The sequence below is a fragment of the Gastrolobium bilobum genome, unplaced genomic scaffold (assembly GCF_033153095.1).
Source record: "Gastrolobium bilobum isolate Gb01-03AN ecotype WA unplaced genomic scaffold, APGP_CSIRO_Gbil_v1 utg9312, whole genome shotgun sequence".
In the NCBI taxonomy this organism is placed as follows: Eukaryota; Viridiplantae; Streptophyta; class Magnoliopsida; order Fabales; family Fabaceae; genus Gastrolobium; species Gastrolobium bilobum.
In genome coordinates this window covers 466,833-483,627 of record NW_026898497.1, presented here as the reverse complement: position 1 = coordinate 483,627, position 16,795 = coordinate 466,833, and the positions used below count along the sequence as shown (strand labels likewise).

Genomic DNA, 16,795 nt, shown 5'->3' with positions numbered 1-16,795 from the left:
GGCTTTAAAATTGCATAAATTTTAGCATATGGATAATTAAGTCATAAGACTAAAATTAATTAATATTTCATAATTAATATATATATATAGGTAAAATCATTTCTACAGTCGCTTTACGTACAGCAACGACATGTGTATAGTTATGATACTTTCATCCTTTATATGGTTATGATTCCCTGCATTTAATGCTTTCAAGTATATATATATGGTAAGTATTTGATTGTTGCACATACAGCAGCTGCAGAAATATAAACCTCATATATATATGGGACACCAATGTAAGAATAATAAGTCTTACACCAAATCTTAATCGTTGATTTCCGTGCATCCAACGGTTGAGATTTATTGGGAATTAAAAATTAATTAATGAGTGAGACCTAATAAATCTTAACCGTTAGATGCAGAAAATCAATTATTAAGATTTGGTTATATATAAATATAGAGTCAGGATCATTTTACACCAGTGTAAGTTACACTCTTAATCTTGATCGTTGATCCTATTTCTATCTAATGGTTCTAATTTATTAGATATTTGAACCGTTAGATTCAAGTAAATCAATTATTCAGATTTAGTGTAAGACTTCTAATTATTACACTGGTGTAAGAATATCCTGCCCCATATATATATATATAGAGGTCAGGATCATTTTACACCAGTGTAAGTTACACTCTCAATCTTGACCATTGATCCCACTTATATCCAAGGGCTCTAATTTTTTAATAATTTGAGTCATTGGATACAAGTGGATCAATGATTAAGATTGAGTGTAAGACTTCTAACTCTTACACTGGTATAAGAATATCCTACCCCTTATATGTGTGTGTGTGTGGATCAGGATCATTCTACACCAGTGTAAGACGATTAATAAGTCCTACACCGGTGTAAGAACCTGCCCCTATATTCAAACAAGATATATTAAACTAATAATACCACTATATTAAACAAACTATATTATTTTAAGTTAAAAAAAATACACCAAACTTGTAAAAAGTAAAATTATAAGTTTCAAATATTGTATAACAATATAATGGATGGAATCAACATAAAATATGATCAAATCTCTACCAAAAAATACAAAGTCTAAAATTTAAAATATGGCCTAGATCCAATGTTGCGACCAATTTATCGGGTTGTGACACGTCTTGACCATTCCCTTGTATATTAACTTGGAGCTCTTAAATTTGTCCACTGAGACATTTATTTGTCCCTTTTCCACCGTTTTACACACAAAGGATGATTCGAAACAAGCCTTATGAGAGTCATCCAAAAGCTTCATTCTCATCCAACTGCGCAGCCGGGTAGATTATTCCGTCTAACCTATTGGAACCACAAAGAAAGTATCGTGGTTAGAAATAAATAAAAATCCAATACAGCAGTGGTTCATTACCGTGTTTATTTATTATCTATGAGCAAAGTGAGATGCTGAAGTTGTTGGAATTGTCCTTGTTCAGAAATAAAGCTGAGCCAATGTAAATTTGACAAAGCATTTATGCAAGTTTTTTTTTTTTGGAATATTTTAATGATTATTAAGAACTAAGTGTCGTTATAACTGTATAGCAGAAATTCATGGAAAAAAAAAATAGTTATCGATGTATTATTTAAATTCCTATGATCTGATGGGAACAAATTTATTTTGAAGAATAAATATGGCCCAATAGTTAGGTCTAATGCGTTCCATGATGAAAATCACGAGAACTCAGGAGTCAGGACAAAGTTAAGAAACATAGCATTGGCCAGCAATTAACAAATATATGTGGAGGAATTTACGAGGCCAGCTTAATTATTACTTTTAAATTTGAATTCTGAATATATAATTGTGCTAAAATTGGATAGAAAGAGCTTTGTAATCCTTGTTATCCTATCCGATTTTAGGTTTGAATCCTGAATATATAATTGTGCTAAAATTTAATAGGAAAAATTTGATCATCTTTGTGATCATACCCGACTCGACTCCAGATTAGTCAACACATTAACAGAAATTGGAAGATTTATAAATAAAAACAAAAACAAAAACCTAACATTGCTTCTAGATAGAAAAAAATAGTTAATAAAGAAGAAGAATTCAAGAACCTTGAATCCCATAATACTACTAATTTAACCATTTTTTATAAATCATAAACATTTTTAAAGTAAAATTAAGAACTTCTTTATATTTATACTTTTAGTTATTTATTTTATAAATTTAAAAACTTCTTGTTTATATTTTGTTATATATTTACACTTAATAGATCATCTCATCATTTTTACGTAAAGTTTTGGAGAGTAATTTATATTGAATTCATGCATTAAAAATTGGGTTCGCTTTTTCTGCAGTTACTGCAGATAATTATCAACAGTAAGTCAAATACGACGTCGTTTTGAGGCAAAAATCATGGTATTTTTGTAATTTTAATTTATTTCAGGGTTATAATAGTCTTTATATTTATAATTTTTTAAAATTTCAATCCCAAAACGACGTCGTTTTGAAAATAAATGCAGATAACTTATCTGCATTAACTGCAGAAACATTTTTCCCTTAAAAATTATACTTAAAGTAACGTTTGATATATAAAAACATTGAACATGTTGAACCCTAAGAATTTGATTCCTTGGCAACTTAAACATACTGCATTTACTTGAACGCCCCAGTCTTGATCAAGGGTAAAATTCACCACACTATCCACTCATACGACACAAAATTTATGTGTCTGGATTGACTCACATTCACATTCATGTTAATTAAAAATGACATGAAAAAATTCATATGGTCAATTCGCAAACACAACATTAACTTGTGTTAATATTCTTCTCGACTATTCATGTTATATCATGTCATATAAACATAATATTGATGAAAACAATATTCAATACACAAGCTAATCGTGTTGTATCGCATATCAACCATTAAAAAATTATGTTCTATTCATATCAAAGGTCTTGACACGAATCTTTATGTGTTGTGTTTGAATCGAATGCGTTCATAATCATTAACCCAGTACGAACGCGACCTATTGACATGAATTATCATGCCTAATTTTTTTTTTTTTTTTTTTGAAAGCCAAAGAAATTTGAAAGAACAATTACAGGTTCCTACTCACACGGGGCAAAACTACCCCTCTAAGATCTCTATCAACAAACTCAAAGCAACCTAAAGGGGGAGATTCTAACAGAACAGTCCCCCAACCTAAGGAGATGGCATAGCTTGCAAGCCAATCAGCTACCCCATTCCCCTCTCTAGGAATGTAGACAAACTCCACCTGCCATTCACGATTTCTCAGCAGGGATATTCTTCTAAGCAGATCCGCAAGAGGATGGTTTTCAGCCACCCCAAGCTCAATCATCTTCAGCACCACTTGGCAATCTCCTTCTATGATAATCTTTTTAAACCCAAGGTTCCAAGCAGTCTGCAAGCCCAGGAGTACCCCCCAAACTTCAGCTCTAGCTGGGTTGCAGGTTCCAAGTTTCTTTACAAATCCCATTTTCCATTCACCAGTCTCATCCCTCAGCACACCACCACAACCTCCCTTCTGGCTTCCTCCCTTTGATGAGCCGTCAGTGTTCACCTTAATCCAACCCAAAGGGGGCTGTTCCCATTTCACCATAGTCTCTCTGCAAACTTTTTTCTGCAAGCCTACATTCTTATACATACATTTTGCATTAACATGATTAGACAAATAAACACAAGCCATTCTAGTTGTTCTACCTTCAATGGGGGCTTCATCTTCAAAGATAAAACTATTTCTTTCTTTCCATATAAACCAGCCAATCAGCCCAAACAACATGTTCCCATTCTCCCCAACTAACATGCAACTTTCTTTATTCAGATTAGAGCTTACCCAGGGAAGCAGAGGAAGACCAAAAAATTCATGCCAGCACTCTGGTCGAACAAAAGGTTTCCAGACTAACCTTGCCCAATAGCAATCTCTAATAGCATGGAGGCAGCATTCCCTCTCTCCCTGACATCTCGGACATACACTTGAATCCGACATATGCCTCTGCACTCTTCTAAAGTTAGTGAGAAGCTTCTCCCCAACCAGGAGCCAAAGGAATGTCTTCACTCTAGGGGGACCCTCCCATTTCCACACCAGCCCCCAGTGACCCTGATTATGGACAAACTCCTCATTACATAAAAAATTGTATGCTGACTTTATGGTGAAGCTTCCATCTTGGGAATAATCCCATATTACCCTGTCTTCCCCTTCATCCCTATCAGGAGGCCTATGAGTTGCAATCAGTTCCAAAGCTTCTTGGTTGAGTAGATGACTGAAGACCTGCCATTCCCACTCGCTGTTTTGATTAACCATATCCACAACCGTAGCATCTCGCAGCTCAGCAGGAATTTCCCGATGCACATGATCTCTTAGAGGTCCTATAGTCAACCATTTGTCTCTCCAGAAAAAGCTCCCCATGCCATTCCTCACCATAATACTTGACCCTTCATAAATCTTTGGCCAGACTCGAGACAAACCCATCCAGAGGTTGAAGCAACCAGATTTTTTAGGAATGGTAGATACCTACCCATCACCCATTATATACTTGTCTTTTAGTACCTGAACCCAAAGGTTGTTCCTGTGAGTCAAACATGCCATGACCTATTTTCATCAGGCAGGCTTGGTTAGAACTCCTCAGATTCCTTATACCCAAACCTCCATTGTCTTTGGCTCTACAAACCACATTCCAAGGATAGGCATGAACCTTCCTTTTTCCTCTGTTGGAACCCCACACAAACCCTCTCATCCTTTGTTCCACTGCCTCACAGGTACTGGCAAGAAGCATAGCAGACTGCATGGAGTACATTGGGAGTGCCTCAAGAACTGCTTTAGTTAACACTACTCTTCCAGCCATAGAGAGGAACTTCTCCTTCCAAGCATTCAACCTGCTACTTGTTTTATCAAGAATATAACTGAAAGTATCCTTGTTTACCCTCTTATGAAAGATAGGGATCCCAAGATACTTCCCAAGGTCAGGTGCAATAGTGAAATTCATGGCTTGGCTCAACTCGAATCTTCTTAGATGATTAACATTCCTTGAAAAAACAGCATCTAGATTTGCTGTTGCTAACTTTCTGGGCAGATGCTATGCAGAATTCACTCAAAATGATCGAGATCAGATCAGCTTGGTCCCCATTTGCTTCTGAGAAAATAAGCAAATCATCAGCAAAGAATAAATGGAAAATTGGGACCCCATTCTTCCCCAGCTTGATAGGCTTCCATCTCTTATCCTCCACAGCTGTGTTGATCAAGTGTCCTAACCTTTCCATACATAACACGAACAGATAAGGGGATAAAGGATCACCCTGTCTGATCCCTCTTGAGGGAGTGAACTCTTCCGTTAAAGCCCCATTCCATAGAATGTTCATTGAGGAGGTAGAGACACAAGCCATAATAATTCTCACAAGTGACATTGGCATGCCTGTCCACACCAAGGTTTCCTCCAGAAAGGCCCAACTCACCCTGTCATAAGCTTTCTCCAAGTCTACCTTCACAGCCATCCACCTTTTCTTCCCTCTCTTGAACCTCATAGAGTGAAAAATTTCCTGGCTTATAATGATGTTGTTAGTGGCATGCCTGCCTTTAACAAAACTACACTGATTTGGCATGACCAGTGTACACATGTGATTTCTGAGCCTGGAAGCTATCATCTTTGTTATACTTTTGTAAATCACGTTACATAAACTAATAGGTCTGAATTGGCTTATCATTTCTGGGTGATCCACCTTCGGAATCAAGCAAATGAGGGTTTGGTTAATTTTTGCCACTTCCTCAGGATCTTTGAATACCTCTTGAACCAGTTTATACACAGACTTGCTCACCTTGCCCCAATTTGACTGAAAGAAGATAGCATGGAGGCCATCAGACCCCGGGGCTTTAAACAGATTCATCTCAAAAATTGTCCTTCTCAGCTCTTCCATATTAGGGGATTCTCCAATCTTAGCCCACTCACCATTTGCAATTATTGGAAATCTATTCAGACTGCCAACACTAAGAGTAGCTTGATCCTCCATTTCATACAGGTTCTTAAAATAACCAATAGCCATGGCCTTAACCTTCTCGGGATCCTCTATCCATTCCCCATCCTCATTCTTCAGAGCTCCAATCTTATTTCTTCTGGACTGAGCCACTGTAGCTGCATAGAAGAACTTGGAGTTCCTATCACCAAATGCCAACCAATTACTCCTAGACCTCTGGAACTAGGTAAGTTCTTCCTGGATATAAATGGAATTCAGTTCAGCCCATAGGTCCTTGTGAAGCCTTTCCAAGGCCACATCAGGGCCCCTGCTAAGTTGACAGTCCACTCCCTTAATTCTTCTTTGAAGTTTGAACTTTCTTTTCTGATCCATTTTAAAAGTATGCTGGTGCCAATCAGATGCCTCTTTCTGGAAGTTATCTTTGGCCAGAATTCAACTATTCTCCATATCCCAGCACTTATCCACCACTTCCCCAAAGCTGTCATTTGTTATCCAAGCAGCTAAGAATCTAAAAGGTTTGACACCACTAGGAGCTCCATTACTACACTCATTCCTTAGCACAATGGGCCTATGATCCGAACCATGATAATTGAGGTGGAAAATAGACCTATTAGGGAACCCCTGGAGCCACTCATCATTCCCCACCAATATGTCCAATCTTTCTTGGAGAGCTCCTCACTTCCATGTAAACTTCGGACCTGAGAACCTAGGATCAAATAGCCCATATTCATTTGGGCAAGTAACAAAGTCAAGGGTACTATCCCCATTGGCAATAACACCACCTTGCTTCTCCCACACTTGAGTATATGCATTGAAGTCTCCCATGGCAGCCCATTTCCCTTCCACAGAACCTACTATGTTTCTCAAACCTTCCCAAAGATCCTTCCTCTCAGACCTTCTCGGACTTCCATATATGAAAGTAAAGAATTCATCAAATCCCGAATTCAACCAGGTTATTCAGGAGTGCACAAATTGGTGATCTTCCTCCAAGATGCTAATGCTAGTCATGCTTTTATTCCAAAGAATCCAAATGCCCCCCGAAAACCCAACAGCTTCCCTTATGAAAAAACTATCAAATCCAAGGCTTTTGACAACCCTGTTAGCCTTACTCCCACTAATCCTTGTTTCCAACAAAACCAGAACTTGTATTCTATTCTGAAAAACCATATCCTTAATAAGAGCTGAGAACCCTTTTTCCCCGCTCCTCTACAATTCTATGTACACACAATCATCAAAAGGAAAGATAGGGTACAGACCAGGACAGGGCAATTAGACTAGAAGAATTGGGATATCCCTGATACCCAAATCATTCGTTATATCATCCAGAACCATAGCAGTCCTCCCCTCTAAATGTCCTTCTTTTGCAACTCCCCTGCCATCTGGTGGGTGTTCTATTCTGCCATGACTGGAATTAACTCCCAGGCTTGTCTCACTTCCTATCACATCTTTTGGGTCACCATCAATCCCCAATTGCTTTAAACCCGAAGAGGTCTCCCCCTGAATATTTCCCCTGTTCATACCCCTATCTACCAATATAGCTACTCTACTAGGCAGTTTTTGTATAGGATTCTTTGAACCTTCTTTAACAGAGAGATTAGTCACATGTTTCACCGAGCCCACAACTACATTTTCTTGTTTCGGAATTGAGAAGCTCCTATCAGTAGCACTTTTTTTTTCCTTCCTCCCTGGTTCCTTCGCTGCTGACTGGAGTCTCCAGGCACCGAATTTGAACTGTTACCCATCTGAGCTTGGGATTCCCCATCTTTATCCTCTTCTAGAGGACCAAACCTCGAGCCAGCATTTGTATTATTAGCATTCAGGCCCACATTCCTCGAATTAGGAACCTTACTTACACTTACCTTATTTGGCTTCTGGTATGGCACATGCCTTTTCCTACTCCTTCTCTGGACATTCATCCAGATTCCAAACCCATGCTCTTCTTGGCTTCTCTCAATCTCTTCCTTGATTACTACTTTTGCACCACTGTGTTCAGCCTGTTGGCCTTGCATCTCCCCCCTTCATTAACTTCAGTCTTCTTCATATTTTCAGGATTTAAAGGGCACTGGTCTCCTTTGTGACCATATTGGCCACACAGGAAACAAATTTGATGTAATCCCCCGTATCCTATGAACAATTGCCTCTGTCCGATTCTGAATTTTGAAAGTAGACTTTTGCTCAAGTCTACTTCAACACAGATGCATGCAAAGCGACCTCTGTCAGTAATCTCCTCTAGCTGGCCTTGACCGCTAATCCTTAGAGAACTCTCATCAATTCTTAGGGTTCGACCCACCATGTTCCCCATTCTCCACAGGTCTTTATGCGTATAGAACTCCCTAGGTACTCCAGGGATTCTAATCCAAACCGCAAGCTTCTTCACTTTGTCGTCATATGGGTCGAAATTCGGCCTCCACCGTTGAACAATCAGGTAATGATCTGCAACGACCCATGGCCCCTGCTGCTGCACGAACACATAGTCCTGAGTCTTCTCAAATTCGACCATGTAGTGGTCATTCTCCAAATCAAGTACTTTGTACTCCCCCTCCAGATTCCAGAGTCTATGAAGCCGATTCCAGAGCATTCTGGCCCCAATCATCTTTCCCACGAGCTTAACTATTAGAGCCTTCCTCCATCTTCTACATTGCTCCAGTTTCTCAAGAACATCGAACTGGTAATATGGGTTCAGTGGGTCATTGTCCCCTGATTGTTCATACGCCTTCAGCGCTTCGTCATCCTCTGCTTCCTCACGTTTACATTGAGCCAGCCAGTCATCATCTTCTTGCTCTGGATTTCCATCTCAAACACCATTCACGCGAAGGAGGTGATCCTTGTAAGAAACCAACTTACGAGGATCTCTTCGCACTTCATCTTCCATACCTGGACTGGATTCAGATCCACCCATCTCTCTTCAGATTCGCACCGTCAGCTTCAAAATCCATGGCTCCCGCACACGAAGAGTGCTCCTGCATATCCAGATCCATGACAGCTTCACCTTTGGCATTCTTCGGATCCTTGTTAATTGATGTGTCCCCCTCAGAATTGGAGGATCTGCCCCCCTTGATTACCATGCGAAAGAAAAAACCTAGCAGAGCCTTCAGAAATCTTTTCACGCACCCACTCACAACATGATAGCCCTAAATTTTTATTATAACAGTTCCTGGGAAATTTCTGGTGTATAACTTCCTTTTGACATTAATTCATTCATATCTGCTTAAGTTTACTGTGTTTAGGAAAATTGCTCCTCCTGGTTTTGTTTGTTGGTACAAGAGATTTACATTTTTTTTCTTCTACAATGTTATACCCAGATTTGTTTTTTCTAAAGTAATTTCAGTCACTCAAAGTTCTCATTACAATAATACATAAAATTTTGAACCAAATTAAAAATTATTTTGGGTTCTGGTGTCTCTAGACATTCTAGTTTCCGCTCCATACAAAGAAATCTTTTTCCAAGTGTTTAAAAGAGCGCGGAGATCATTTTAAGTCACTAACTTCACGGTGAACAACAATAATTTTCTTTTCTCTGTTTTCTTTTTCCCTACTTGTTTTTTAGCCGGAGTGCCATAACAAAAAAAAAAATTGAAAGGGGGGCGGGGGGACTTGGATATGAAGCTTTTCATAGTTGAAACTATCGGGGTTCAAGCAAGACTTACTATTACAGTGCAAGTTTTTGACACAACAAGGAAAAATAATGCTAAACTAAAGATGAGCCTTGTCAAAGACACCAACAAAATAACGAGCGATCGTCAGTCAAGTGAATCTCCCGTTGCAAGGAGAGATTATTGTATAAACTTAATGCGCATGGCATTTGATGGCCTACCAATCCCACTTTTAACTTCTGCTCCAATGAAGGAAAGGCTTTTCCTCCCCTCTACACAAGCATGGACAAAAAGGTCACCACCACAACATTGATTCAACAGTGCCAACATCTTATGCAGTCAAAGCTGAAGAGGGGCATACAAGCTAATTTGGTCTTTTCAGTTTTCTCCCTTCCCCACTATCCTCCTTATTTTATTACTTCCTCCAAGCCAGGCAGTCAGGCATTCTCACAGTTATTCCGATGGCACAATAATAAAACAACCTAGAAATTAAAAAGTAATTTTTCCAAACTGGTCCTTTTATTTCTCCGGCAAAGAAGCATTGGGAATTTATTGGGAATTTACGCATGCATTAAATAGATGGAGCCATGGAGGGAGTAAGATAAAGAGATTAAGTGTAGGCACATTCAAAAAGAATAATCCACCACATGAAAAAAGAATAATCCCCACTAAGTTAACTTTTTATATTGAATTTGGTTCTGGTTCTACAATGGTATCTTTATTTTGAACCATAAAATATTTGAAGGGTGAGAACAATGAAATCTTTGACCCAGGGTGGATAAGGCACAAAACTGAGCTCTTTTGGCAGCCAACCTCAACCACTATAACAACTATATTTGCTAAACATAAATGTAAAAAAAGGGATTAAGAATAATCACTAACCAAGAGCATAGCCTTCATTATTCAACTGGAGAAAGGAACGATTGGATACCAAAAACAATGAAAAGAATTCCACCGGAGATTGCAACCTGCAAAGTATTGAGTACAACATTTAGATGACATTAGTGCTCAGCTTAATACTATACCAGTAATCCGGTAAATCAAATTGCACACTTGACACTACAACCCTAAAAGTGTCATGCCATATTTTGTGTTTGCATATTGCATCCTATTCATTATTCCATCATCTTTATGATTTTACTTCCACTATTTCTGGGTAGTCTAAAACCAATTTTGCGATTATTTAAACCTGATCCGGGAGGACATTTTAAGAAACGGAATGTTGAATTAAAAAAATTAACAAAAATCAGAAGGGAAAAACAGATGGACAACATGCCACATTGGAAAACATTTGTAAGTAAGGCTAAAGTAATTGCAACATGCTACGTAAATAAAAGGAAAAATAATTATTACCACTTTTTCAGATATCTGGGAAGCTAAACTTTTTCCTCCAACAACCGCAGCAGTAGTGCACAATGCTTGTCCCCTGTTAAAAACAATTAAGAATAACAGTCTTCTCCAAAGAAATTGCAGAACCTTAGGGCATGTGACACATCTTACATATTTATGCCTCCAGATAAACACAAAGCATTCGTAAGGTACACAAACATGTATGCAGAATTCAGCCAAAAAAATATATATATTGAAATAACATATGCCATCATGGGCAACCAAAGGAAAATAGTCAAAATCTCAAAAGGAAACAAGTTGACCCTAAAATGCAGACAGAAAAACTAATAGTCAAAACTTACAGAATCCCTCCAAGAACCACACCAAATGGGTTCTCATCTGCAGCCAAACCTATAGTAGCCAGCTGAAACAGAACAAAGATATGATTAGAGAAGTGATGAAACGGTCTCCGATAATGAAGCCTATGCAGGAAAAAAACATGTTTCCCAACTATGTTCACCTGGCTCTTGTCACCCCATTCACCAAAAAAGTTTATAGAAAATGCCTGCGGAATGGAGAGGATAAAGGGGATCAAATTTAACTTAGTTCAGTGTTCAGTGAAATACTGCATAGAGATACTATTAATGTATTACCTGTAAAAATATGGGAGAGAAAAACTGAGATAAAAATGACCGTTTATGCTTTTTTGAGTCATCATCAACCTGGGAATTAAGACACAATGCATAAACAGTTTTAGAACAACAAATATATAGCATCTGAGAGAACTCTGTTTGATTATAATATTATAATCTATTATTTATTGGAAATAAGTAGCAAGATTCTTATCCCAGCTCATAAATAAGGAGTCATCCAATTGAAAATTTTGGTATTAAAGCTTTTCCTGCAAGATTCTGCGTGCCTTATTTAATGTTTGAATATTTTTAAAGCAATTTATTTGTAATCTAGTTATTGAGAATCTCTCTCTTGGTTTCTATTGTAGTAGTTGTAAGGATTTTCCAAGGATCTTTTAACCACTTAATAATCACAGGAACTAAACAAAATATCTTTTATTGAAAGATTTATATAAATATATAATATGATCATGCATGGTCTTAAAGACCTGACTTAACTTTCAATACATGCTAACATGGGGGCAGACAGAGGATGAAGGCAAGACAAATTTTTGTTGGATAAATATTGTTTTACCTTATTACTATCTTTTGTAGCTCCATTTTTAGCCTTCCAATCTTTGTCCTAATCACAATACAAGGATGCTGTCAAGAAGAAAATAAAATAAAAAATTGACTTGAAATAAGAAATCAAATACAAGTGAAAAATTAACCAATTCGGCTTCAACTTCAGCCAATTCTTCTGCATCCCTGCCCGTCAAATGAAATCATTAAGCATGGGAACAAAAGTCAATTCAGATGCAAACTGATGTTCATTAGAAAAGGATTAGCAAGTTAATGTGAGGGATAATAAATCATTACCCTTCTTCAAATATAGCTTCTTTCAAGGACCAAAATCCAAACCCTAAGAATAAAATTGTGGTAATATGATGAGTCCATTGACGAGAGATCTGCAGAATTACATTAAGATGACTAAGGGAAAAAAATCAAGGAAAAAGAAAGAGTAATATGGCTAAACAAGAGTTGGACAACACCTCTCTAATGCATTCATGCTGAATATCCAATCTTAAATTCATAAATAATGATTAGAATTGTGAAGTTAAACCAGCTATGAATAATGCTCACCAGATTTGGAGCAGCCCAGCCAACAAGGACAGAGAGAATGGTCATCACCTAGAATAATCAAATTTTACAAGGAACTATGAGATTCAAAAGGCAAAAAACTAGATCATATAATGAGCAAATTATCCCCAATTGGTTTGGAATAAAGGTCATGTTTATGTTGATACAATACGCAATTTATCATGGCTTAAAAAAAAAAAAAAAAAAGATAATGAAGCTGAAAAGGGAAAGAAGAAAAAAATTTGCTTACAATCAAAGCAGATAGGCAACCTGATAAGACAAGGCGTCTTGGGTGTCGCATAGCCAGTATCTTGAAATAAGAATCATGATATCAAACAGTCAGAATATTGATTTCTACTCTAAAGACCACAAAGACAAATATAAAGGCCCTTTATTCTTTGTTAGGAACCATGCAATTGAAGTAATCGAAGACATCAAACATTTCAAACTCACTTCATTAAACACAGCTTTGGACATGTGTTAGCTTATAGCAGAGCAATGAAAAAATGTTTTATTTAAAACCAATTAACAGGAAACGCAACTGAGAGCACTGATTCCCAAATTCAAAAATAAAATCCATTAAAATAAAATTTCCTGGAACACTTATGCAGTTCCTTGGTCAAATTCCAACTGAAAGACAAAACAGAAAAAAATAAATTAAAAAAGGCCATATCTCAGATAGTTCCTGTCCAGAAAATTACTCAAAATGCCTAGAGACAGAACCCAACCCATTAATCTGGAGTACACGATACAAAGGAATAAGACAAATGGAGAACCAAAAAAACAATTTTTTTTAAATAGAAACTGACCGCAGCTGCAAAAAAAGTTTTATCACCGATCTCAGAGAGTATGGTCAAGGCCAGCGACTTTGTGAAACCCTAATGAAAAAAGAAAAGAAAAAGGGATTGGCGTTAACAGATAAGAAGTAAATAAATCTATTGTGTGATTGAAGGGGAAGCGCCGCACCTGAACGATTGAACTCATATTAGCTGAACAAAGAAGAAGAAGGAATCAGAGAGAGAGATAGCTGGAAGCTATGTGTGCTGTTTTTCTCTTCTGATCCTGTCTCCGTTGAACTGGGAAATTGTTTGTTAGTTGTTACCTAAACCTGTTTGAGTCGTTAGTGAAGTGAAGACATTAGACATATAATCGGTGCGCGCATGTGACTGCGTGGCATCTTTTTTTATTTTTATTTTTTTTTATTTTTTTTTATTATTATTTTGTTCGGAGCATGGAATACAATTCGCTTCCTACTCGGCATCTGGACAAATAAAAGCATCACAAAGATGCTTGTCTTTTTACTATTTTTTTATGTTCTTGATTGTCTCTTGTATTTAAGGCTCATTTGTTTGGTTTTTCTATATAGAAAGTTATAATTTAAAAATAAATGTTTTAATACTCTTCGAATAAGACAATAAAATTAAAAATTATTAAGGAAAATTAATTTTAAAAATTTATGCAAGCGTAACCTTGACTTGATTGTAACAAAATCATTATTTTATTAGTGACATGATCAATGATCATAAAGAGTTGGCAACCTGGTCCAAGTTGGTGATTTGTAGAGTTAATGTGACGGGATCACCTACTTTACTACGCAAGATAATAGCTCCAATGTTGTTAGTGCGTGCTTCGGTTGGAAAAGGAGAAAGTGCTTCTGTACAAGGTACTCGCACACTCAAATTAATATTTGAATGATAAGTTTAAATTTATTTGATATACAGGATAGGATAAAGATAAATAAGATAATTGGGTAAGATATGATATGAGTTTGATAAGGTCGTATCTTATCCTGTATTTGATGTGCACCAGATAAAAAACTTGATAAGATAACAATTTTCTATCATGTGTTTGGTGTGGATCAGATTGCATCAGGATATATTTTAAATAGACAAAAATACCCTCAATAATAGATTTTTATATAATTTTTTTATTTGATTTTAAAACTTCTTTTTTAATTTATTTATACATTAATTCCTATTTTCATTTATTTAAGAAAAAGAAATAAGCATGATGGTTAGCTATTTGATCGAACAGATAGTGGGCCTCATCAATAAACCCACACGATGCATACAACACGAGAAGTTTGGAGGTGATGCCAACATTTCTATGCAAACAAATTCTTGGGATGAGACGGTGAACTCAAATACCATAATGAAAGGCTTGTAAATGGTAGCATGTTTCTAACAAAGACGCTCGTTTCTAACTTCACCTTGAACCAAAACCCTCGTTTTCCGTCATCACCTATAAGCTGTCTCTCTTGCCCTTGGTCGCCGAAGTGGCATCGCCAGTGTGGACTCCGATCATGGTCAAGGTGGGGTTGGCCAGACTGGCAGTGGCAAGGTTATCGGTGATACATTGGTAAAGTGAGAGTGGGGGAAAAGGAGAAAAAAATGGAGAGGGTTAGGATGGAATAAAATAAATTTAATTTTTCAATCCTATCCTCTTAGGATAAGTTATCAGGCTCTCGATAGGATAAAATGAGCCAACCTGGTAGCTTTATCTTATCCTATAGGCTCACCAAACAGCTGATTAAAAGAGGATATGATAAACTATCATATCCTATCTTTCTTATCAGGTGCTCCAAACGGGCCCTAAGTATATTGAAAGAACATAATTGAGCTTTGAGTCTATCTTTTATAGTAGCGGCATCTTGACATGCTTGTTGTCTTATTATATCGCCTTATTATGGTGACATGATTAATTTGTTTATAATTGATAGATTCTGGTGGCTTTGTCAACCTATCTCGTTTGCAGGATGTTTCTTAGTAAGCCATGATGTCTAGGTTTAGTTGAAATCTCGTATCTGTCCTTTAATCATTAGCTTTGTAAGGTGACTTATTAATCATGTATTCATGTGCTATTACAAGTAGGGATATAAATGGGTCAGCAGCTTGATAAGGGCCTACAACCTGGTCTATTTTTGGCCAGTTTTGGCTTGACCTGTTTTAGAAATAGTATATTTTTGAGCTCATTAAAAAACTTATGTAGAAATCATGTCACAAGCCAATTTTAGAAGGCTTGGCCTCTAAACCTTTAGGCTATGCATGTATTTTTTAATAAAAAATATTTAAAAAAAATATCTTATGAGCATATATATATATATATAATGTATCATAAAAAATAATATCTTATGATTTTTTAACTTCTCTAATTCGCCGCAACCTTTCCTCTTCTCACTTGGTAAACATATTGTTGTAAATAGTAATTATGTAGTCATTTATTTGTATTTATTTAGTCCGTTACTTGTATATTGGGCCAAGCCCATTAGGTCAAAATTAGGTCAAGAAGTCTCTATAAATAGAGACCCCTATGTACAGATTCAAATACGATTCAATAATATTTCAAATACCCTTTTATTTCAAGTTGGTATCAGAGCTCTCGATCCTGAGGGCTCTGCTTCCGCGCCTATTGTCTTTAGAACAAGAACCTTTTATTCTTTTTGTCTCTCGCTGCCATCAGCCGCCACCGGATTTTTTTTTCCGGGGACCTCTTGGACCGAGAAGATCTCTGTTATACTGGATCTCTGTTACTGTTCATCGTCTCCATTATTCTTCATCACAAGACAGCATATGTTCATCACAATTGGACCCTTTCCCGGTGGTTTTTCAACTCCGAACAAACCCAGAAAGAACCGCGCTCACCGGACGACGTTGCTCCAGAAATTTCAGACCGGACGGCCACCGCACGCGCCCACACGCGCCGCCCCTTCAAACGCGAGTGAAGCCCACGCGCAGCCAATCTCACCGGCGCGTGTGATCATATTTCCGGATCGGACCACCGCGATCTTGATCGTCCCTTCATCCTCTTTCTGGATATGTGCTCCTCTCTTTGATCGGACATCGTTTGGTATTTATTTGTGATTTTTTGGCTTCTTGGAGCTTTTCTTTGACTATTTTCTGTGCAGTATGACCTCTTCTTAAAGGAGTTCTTTTTCAAAATTTTATGATGGTACCTCTTCTAGACCTAAGAGAGATGATCGATGGTGTTCTTATTGTAAAAGAACAGGTCATATCAAGGATTTATGCTTTCGCCTTTATGGAAAGCAATCTGTCTTAGAAAAGATGGCAAAGTTGCGTGGTCAAGCGCATTTTACTTCCTCTGAAATAACTCATACACCTAATAAGACCCAACCTGCATTTCCTCCAGATGAGTTGGAACGGCTCCGAACCATTCT

General features: G+C 37.3%; 2 protein-coding genes across 5 annotated transcripts; both read right to left on the bottom strand.

Annotated features, from left to right (window-relative positions):
* Nucleotides 1-1,078: 1,078 nt before the first annotated feature.
* Nucleotides 1,079-13,724, bottom strand: LOC133316869 (GDT1-like protein 4). Of its 4 annotated transcripts, none has more exons than XM_061518661.1 (13): nucleotides 13,588-13,724; nucleotides 13,431-13,499; nucleotides 12,872-12,931; nucleotides 12,625-12,672; nucleotides 12,361-12,449; nucleotides 12,213-12,249; nucleotides 12,077-12,124; nucleotides 11,524-11,592; nucleotides 11,391-11,435; nucleotides 11,233-11,294; nucleotides 10,895-10,967; nucleotides 10,424-10,509; nucleotides 1,079-1,318 (listed from the first exon to the last, which is right to left on the bottom strand). In XM_061518661.1, the coding sequence occupies exons 1-12, from the start codon at nucleotides 13,603-13,605 to the stop codon at nucleotides 10,441-10,443; spliced, it is 687 nt and encodes a 228-aa protein (XP_061374645.1). In that variant the 5' UTR covers nucleotides 13,606-13,724; the 3' UTR covers nucleotides 1,079-1,318; nucleotides 10,424-10,440. The 4 variants fall into 4 exon arrangements, with proteins under 4 accessions (XP_061374645.1, XP_061374648.1, XP_061374649.1 ...); XM_061518665.1 differs by lacking the exon at nucleotides 1,079-1,318 and adding an exon at nucleotides 9,438-9,813 and having other exon boundaries at nucleotides 13,588-13,620; XM_061518662.1 differs by lacking the exon at nucleotides 1,079-1,318 and adding an exon at nucleotides 9,829-10,023.
* Nucleotides 7,918-8,847, bottom strand: LOC133316898 (uncharacterized). Its single transcript, XM_061518696.1, has 2 exons — nucleotides 8,823-8,847; nucleotides 7,918-8,729 (listed from the first exon to the last, which is right to left on the bottom strand). The coding sequence occupies exons 1-2, from the start codon at nucleotides 8,845-8,847 to the stop codon at nucleotides 7,918-7,920; spliced, it is 837 nt and encodes a 278-aa protein (XP_061374680.1).
* Nucleotides 13,725-16,795: the final 3,071 nt, after the last annotated feature.